The sequence below is a fragment of the Desmodus rotundus genome, chromosome 12, assembly GCF_022682495.2.
Source record: "Desmodus rotundus isolate HL8 chromosome 12, HLdesRot8A.1, whole genome shotgun sequence".
NCBI classification, from domain to species: domain Eukaryota; kingdom Metazoa; phylum Chordata; class Mammalia; order Chiroptera; family Phyllostomidae; genus Desmodus; species Desmodus rotundus.
This window is the reverse complement of record NC_071398.1, coordinates 41,738,881-41,745,914: the sequence shown is the minus strand read 5'-3', so window position 1 is coordinate 41,745,914 and position 7,034 is coordinate 41,738,881. Positions and strand designations below refer to the sequence as shown.

Genomic DNA, 7,034 nt, shown 5'->3' with positions numbered 1-7,034 from the left:
TGTGTCTCGGAAACCAGTCCAGGCCCCAGAGAGGCAAGGGCCAAGGCCCTCAGGCAGGACCTGTGCGGGGAGCAGCAGGGCCTCAGCGTGTTAAGAGACGGGATCCACCCTGACTTAGCACTGTCCCATTGGTTGCAGGCCAGTGCCATCCTGTGGCCTCAGTTTCCCCACCTGTATGTGGTGTGTTTAGACCAGATCAAATGAGTCTGTGCCCTTGAAACTTTGAAGGTGGTGTGGTTGCTTGTAGGAACTCTTCCTGGACAGCTCTGGATGTGCACATGGGTGTGAATAATGCTGTCTGGTTTGGAGGAGGAGCCCGAATCCTTCCCCACCTCCAGCCCTGCCTCCAGGCCTTGCAGAGTGCCCTGCAGTCCAGCAAACCGCTCATTGCTTTGCTCCTTGGTTCCACCCCTTAGCCTGGGTCTCCACAAACCATCTCTCAGTCCATCCTCCACACAGTTCAGGTCTCAGCTCAGACATTATGGCTAAAGAAAGCCTTTACTAGCCTCTATGTAACCATATATGATACATGCTGTGTCACGTTTCTAACTTGATTTGTTTGTGGTCAAACTTCTCAGTCTTTTCCTTTATAATTTGCTCCTTTAGTGACTTAAAGTACTTTCTCTACCTCTGAGGTTACTAAGATATTCTCTATTTCCATCTAAATAGATGTAAATTTAGACGTAGCCCTCTTAGTTTTGTGCTCCGAATTTAGATCTGAACTCTCTAGGAACTTATTTCTGCGTGTGGTGTGAGGTGGGGATCTGTGTTGGTTTTCTATTGCTGCTGTAATAAGTCGCCAGAAGCTTAATGGCTTTAAACAATACACATTTATTTTCTTACACTTCTGGAGGTCGGCAGTCCAAAATCAGCCTCTGGGCCAAAGTCAAGGTGGCAGCAGGCCGGGTTCCTTCTAGAGGCTCTAAGGGAGAAGCATGTTCTTGACTTTTTTAGCCTCTACCAGCTGCTGAATTCCTTAATTCCTTGGCTCGTGGCCCCGCATCACTCCAGTCTCCGCTTCCATTAGCACATCTTCTGACTCATTTTTGTTTCCCTCTTTCCCATATGAGGGGTCCTGTGGTTACACTGGGCCCGCTGGAGTAAGTAATCAGGATAACCTTCCCACCTCAAAGTCCTTCATCATATCTGCAAAGTCCATTCTGCCGTGTGTAAACTAACACAGATTTTGGGGATTAGGACGAGGACAATTTGGGGGGACCATTCTGCCCACCACAGGGTCCCACTTCATTTTTTCCCATCTCGGCTCACAGATTAGCCTGTCCTTTCCCCACTCATCTACAACGGGGGTCGCAAACTGCAGCCCGTAGGCAAAGTCCAGCCCACCTGCTATCTTTGTAAATAAAGTCTTATTGGAACCCAGCCACAAATTCATTAATGTATCATCACGTGTGTGGCTGCTTTTGCGCTGTGGTTGTGGCAGACACTGTAGAGCCTGCAAAACTTGAAAATACATACTACCTGGCCCTTTCCAGAAAGAGCTTGCCAACCCTGATCTACAGGGGGTGGGGTTGTCACATGTCAGGACCAAGGGTCACCTACTTGTTATTCAAAATGGACTTAGTCTCTTCACTTAGCACCCCCCCCCCCCCCCCCCCGCTATTTGATTACTGCCCACTTCCCTCACTAGACCATGTTGGTCTTGCTTACTGTCCCTGTTCCCAATACCCTGTGCAGGTCCTAGCACACAGTAGGTGCTTATGTGTAGAATGAAGAGCAGTCCAATGTTAGCTTGATCATCTGATTCTACAGTGGGAGAAACTGGCCCAGGGAGGACACTGGCCTTGCTGGGGATGGTGATGCTTGCACCCTGACGTGGGCCTTGTTACAGGCCACACTTCTGTTTTATAGACACGGCTTCTGAGTCCAGACACTGACAAAGCTTGTCCAAGGCCCCTGAGCCATGTCTAGTGGGTCAGGGCTGGCTCCAGGGCTTGGGCTTTATTTATTTTTAATACTCTCAGTAATATAGCCCTTGTTCTTGATTTGTATCATTTATGTTAGGAATCTTCCCATGCCGGGACCTGTGGGGCTGACTGTCTCCTACAGCCACACCCTCCACTCTGGCTGTGCCTTCAGTTCCTAGCTGGGCTCCTGGTGATGAACACTTGGGGCGCATCTCCGCTTTGGGCACCACCATCGCGCTGCAGTGAACGTCCTTGCACTCACGCCTCGCTCACGTGCTTGAGTTTATAGGATAGATTCCCAGAAGTGGAATAGTTCACACGAGCATGTGTGCGTCCAAGTATTTCACAGATACAGTCAAATGGCCAGAAGGGAGGCACCAGTGTAACTTAATAAGGACAGAGCCTGTTTCCTGCGCTCCTCAGCAACCCACCACTCTCGCAGATGTCTTCCCTTTGCCAAATGAACGCCCGGGGAAAAGCCAGAGCCGATTCCATCACACCACAGCTCCAGGTCCGTGTTGGGGCCGGTTAACTCCCAGTGGGTGACACCTTCCCTTCCCCAAAACGGGTGAGCAAAGAGTTCCTTCACCTTTCAAGTTAGAGCCCAGTATGAGGCGCCAACCTCCCTGCCAACTGGAAGAGGCAAGTCCACGTAGCTGGGTTTGGAAGTACCACCTCTTTATTTCCTGGGGCTGGCGGCAGAGGGGGCCAGTGAGCCCAGGGGCGGGCTCACTCCCGCTCCCCCTGACTCTCAGCCGGGTGGTGGCTGCGTTGGTGAAGGAGCAGGAGGCGTCTCTGGCCAAAGGCCTGTCCACAGCTGGAGCAGTGGTGCCGGGCCGTGACACGGCTGCCCGGCGCAGTAGGGGGGTCGTGACATAGGCGGTGGGCGGCCAGTTTGGAGGGGAATGAAAAAGCCTTGGGGCAGTGTGGGCAAGGGTAGGGGCGAGCGTCCGTGGCATGGTGTGTGTGTCGGTGGGCAGCTAGTTTGGAGGGGTAGCAGAAGGACTTAGAGCAGTCAGGGCACGGGTAGGGGCGGGTGGGCGCGTGGGTCCAGAGGTGGGCTGCCAGCTTGGAGCGGTGGCCAAAGGCCTTTGGGCAGTGCGGGCACGGGTGCGGGCGGGCGCCACTGTGCGTGAGGCGGTGGGCTGCCAGCTTGGAGGGGTAGGAAAAGGCCTTGGGGCAGTCGGGGCACGGGTGGGGGCGGGCGCCTCCGTGTGCCAACCGGTGCGTGGCCAGCTTGGACGGGTAGGAGAAGGCCTTGTCACAGTCGGGGCAGCGGTGCGGGCGCTGGGGCGGAGGCCGCCTGCGGGGTCGAGTCGGCGCCCCCGAGGATGCCGCAGGCCTTGGAGCCGACTGGTGGGGCTTCTTGGACGAACCCTGGTGGGGAGCTAGAGGACAGTAGGGCTGATGGGCTCCTGGCAGCAGCCAGCTCCCTAAGTCTAGGCTAGGCTTCCCCCCACCCCAGCCCACTTTGATATTCGAGTGTATCTGGGCACTCAAAGGTCATACTGAGAATCTTCAACCGTCCTGTTCCTGCTCTCCACCCCTGCCATCCATCATCCAAAGCATTACCTACCTGTATCCCCAAAACTAAGGCTTTTCCAAAACTATTTAGGTGTCTGCTTCTGTATCTTCCCAAGTGATCACCCTGAAATCCTGAATGTCATGTTCTTTGTCCCTCCTGTAATTTCCTGAACCCTAGAAATGATCACGAGGGTCCCCCTAAGCCAACCAGGAGGATCCCAAGAACACATTTTGGGGATCCCAAATTGTCATCACCCTGGGCCCTCACATTTTCACCCTGAGACATCCTCAAAACGTGATTCTCTTAGCCCAGTCCTTGGAGAATGTCCGCCACCCACACAGCGGTGGCCGTTCTCACCTCCTTTGGTCGCTAGTTCCTTGCCGGCAGGACTAGGATCGGTGGCTGCAGTGGCGGGCTCGGCATCTCGTTCCAGCATCTTGCTGGCCCAGAGACCTAAACGAGGGCCTGGGGGCGGGGGCGGGGGTTGGAGCGTCGGTGGTGATTATCAGGCTAATGAGGATAGGCTGCAAGGCCTAAAATCAGGGGTTAGTCTGTTTAGGGGTGTATTTAAGTTTGGGATCCTAAACTGGAGGCAGGAGTTGCAGGAAGGAGGAGCCTAAGAGCACCGTGGGCGGGGCTATGCAAATCTGACGCAGAGGCACTCCCTTTGCCACTTAGACCCAGGGTTAGAACCTCCGAGCGGAGTACTACCTGGGCCTCTACTATTAAACTCAGCAGCGATCCTGGGCGTTGAGGGGGGCGGAGCCTATGCCCACAGTGGGCGGAACCTCCGCACCAGAACCTCCCAGGCAGGGGTACTTACGACCGGAATGACCGGAGCTACACAAGTAGGACTCCAAATCGCCTGCTCTGACCCAGGGGAAGGGCCAAAGAACTCAGTGGGCGGGTCTTCTGCGACTTTCCCACGGGAGGGGCCCCAGAGCTCAGTGGGCGTAATTTCACGTCGGAAGAGAAAGCTTTACCTCGTCTTAGTCTCAGTCCATTGACGTCTGGACCGCTAAATTTCTTCCTTGCTGAGGAATTTCATCCCCGGCGTGGAGTTGGGGCCGTGGAGGGTAGCGGGAAGACCTGGAGGAAGACACAGAAAGAACGTGGCGTGTGTTGTTATCCAGAGAGTCTTAATGGACCTCTCACTTCGGATCTCTAGCGTCTGGGCCTCAGTGCACCCCAAGGGATCATGGCATTCGGGCACCAGTGCAGCATCCCAAGACTCAGACATCGATGCATTCCCTCCGGAACCTATGCATCAGCACCCCAAACGACTCCACTCCGGGAGATCCTAGCCTTCTGCCCCTAATCACTGTCCCGAAGACCGAGGCGTCTCGGCCGGCACGCGAGCACTCTCACCTGCGGACCGCCCCTCACTGGGGGCGGGGCTCTGGGCTCCTCCCGCGGCGGCCTCGGTCGCAGCCGCGCGGCCCTTGGACGCGGAGTTGTGTTGCAAGGCGCGCACCCCGCGACCACAGGGGAGGGCCGGGATCTCTCGCAAGAGGCTGGGCCCAGCCTCATTTCCATTCCCTCCTCCCACGTCGTGCCAGTGGGGGCGTCAGTACGCATGCGCAGTCACGGCCCGAGGAGGCAGTGGTTCGGGAGACAGGTTGGTTGGAAGGGGTGGGTGTGATAGGCTGGCAAGTTGGTGAGTAAGCGCAGAGCCGCGGGCCGAAGGACTGCAGGCAATAGGAAAGTATACAGAGGTTTGCGGGGCCTACGGTGGCTGACTGGAGTCAAGAACGTGCAGGAGTTAACACGCAGAGCTGCGCGTAGACCTCACTAAGACAGCGCCCAGAACTGGCACCTTCCCTTTTCTGTGTCCCACTTCTTTTCGAGCATTCCGCTGGGAGCCTGAGTTCCGTCTCTGGAGGCAGTTTCAAGAGCCGGTTGCCCTACCCACCCCTTACGGCGTTTCCAAAACATCTGGCTAATTCCTGGAGAGAAGTAGGGGCGGGCTCGGGGTGGAGCTGATGCCCAATAAAAAGCACTTTATTTGCATAGCTCCCTGGCACCCTTAGTCATTGGGTTATTCCAGATTCTTTGCCCCTCCCACCGCAATGGCCTGACCCAGGGAAGGGGGTCTGAGGGAGGGGTTCGAGAGATACCTTGGCGGATCGGTGTTCCCAGAGGGGCTGGAACTCTTGGTGCCACTCCTGGGGTGGCATGCTTTGCATCCTTCCGCGAGTCGTAATGGTGCACCTTTCCGCCCAGCACAAGCATGACCATGAAGTGCCCATAAAAATACCCCGCATGGGTGGCTCTTCAGCTTGATAACCCACAACGTCTGGCCAGCTCTGTGGGAGTTACCCCAGGGGTTATTTGGATTCTGGAGCCAGATTGTCTGGGTAACCGGTTTGGAATCTTGGCTCTGTCACTTTCTAGCTGTATGACCTTGGGCAAGGACCTAATTTTTCTAGGCCTCAGTTTCCTCATCTATACAATCAAGTGTTGTTAGTATTGAATTCAGTAATAAATGGAAAGTGTTTACAACAGTGCCTACAGTGCCCAATAACTGTTACCAATATTCTTGTTCTTATTGTGCATTAAAATAGACCATGACAGGGTCAAGGTTGTCTCAGGAACAGCCAGCGAACAGACCTTAAGGTGGGAAGGAGCAGGCTGTGTTCCCAGGATCTCTTTTATCCTGTCCTGCCTTGCTTCAGACTCACTGGCCTTCCAGTTCTTGTATGTGCTGTGGTCAGTCCTACCTCAGGGCCTTTGCACCAACTGTGCCCTCTGTCCCCAAGGCCCTTCCTCCATCACTTTGCTTGCTGATTCCCCAGGCAGATCTCAGTTCAAATATCACCACTGCAGAAGCCCTCCCCTGCCCATCCTATCTCATGGAGCCCCTTTCCTCCATTACTCTGTTGTCTTACTCCCTTTGTATGCGCTTAGCGCTGTATATCTGTCTTCTAGAATGTATGCTCTGTTACAATGGACAGTATGGACAACTCGTTTATCTCATTCATGTCTCTGTCCCCTGCATCTGGAACAGGGCTTAGCTACATACATGGTGTTCAAAAAAAAAAAATCGTGTCAAGTGAATACTTGGAAGAACTAACAGCCAGAAGCCCTCTCTGAGAAGGTACAATGATGGGGAAAATGTAGAACTTGAAGTCAAGGTGTTGGCAACAGGCCTAAGCTGAACGGGAAGCCAAGTGAGGGTTTTAAACACATTAAGTGACATGAACTAGTTTAGGATTTTAACCATATTTCTAGGTTATGGAATTTTGAACATACACAAAAGGAGAAGGAGGGGAAGAGAGGAATTAACCCACACACACCCATCACCCAGGTTCCACACGGCCAGTTTGATTTCATCAGTGATCCTCCTTGAGCCCACTGAATTATTTTGAAGCAAATCCAGACATGACACCCAGAAATGCTTCAGTCTGTGTTTCTAAAAAAATAAGACCCTTCACCCTGGCCAGGTAGCTCCGTTGGTTAAGAGCACTGTATGGACCTGCCAAGGTTGCAGGTTGGATCCCCTGGTTACGGCACATGCAAGAATCAACTAATGAAAGCATACATAAGTGGGAAAACAAATCCATACTTCTCCCTCTCTCTCTAAA

General features: G+C 53.9%; 1 protein-coding gene across 2 annotated transcripts; it reads right to left on the bottom strand.

Annotated features, from left to right (window-relative positions):
* Window positions 1-1,603: 1,603 nt before the first annotated feature.
* ZNF575 (zinc finger protein 575) lies at window positions 1,604-5,522 on the bottom strand. Of its 2 annotated transcripts, XM_045202875.3 has the most exons (4): window positions 4,819-5,522; window positions 4,434-4,539; window positions 3,808-3,915; window positions 1,604-3,313 (listed from the first exon to the last, which is right to left on the bottom strand). In XM_045202875.3, the coding sequence occupies exons 3-4, from the start codon at window positions 3,884-3,886 to the stop codon at window positions 2,655-2,657; spliced, it is 738 nt and encodes a 245-aa protein (XP_045058810.1). In that variant the 5' UTR covers window positions 3,887-3,915; window positions 4,434-4,539; window positions 4,819-5,522; the 3' UTR covers window positions 1,604-2,654. The 2 variants fall into 2 exon arrangements, with proteins under 2 accessions (XP_045058810.1, XP_053771386.1); XM_053915411.2 differs by lacking the exons at window positions 4,434-4,539; window positions 4,819-5,522 and adding an exon at window positions 4,274-4,419.
* Between the last annotated feature and the right edge of the window lie 1,512 nt (window positions 5,523-7,034).

Coding starts and splice junctions, on each gene's coding strand:
- ZNF575 (XM_045202875.3), bottom strand. CDS start 3,886: ATGCTGGAACGAGATGCCGAGCCCGCCACTGCAGCCACCGATCCTAGT. Junction 3,314..3,807: donor GGAACTAGCGACCAAAGGAG/GTGAGAACGGCC, acceptor ACTGTCCTCTAG/CTCCCCACCAGGGTTCGTCC.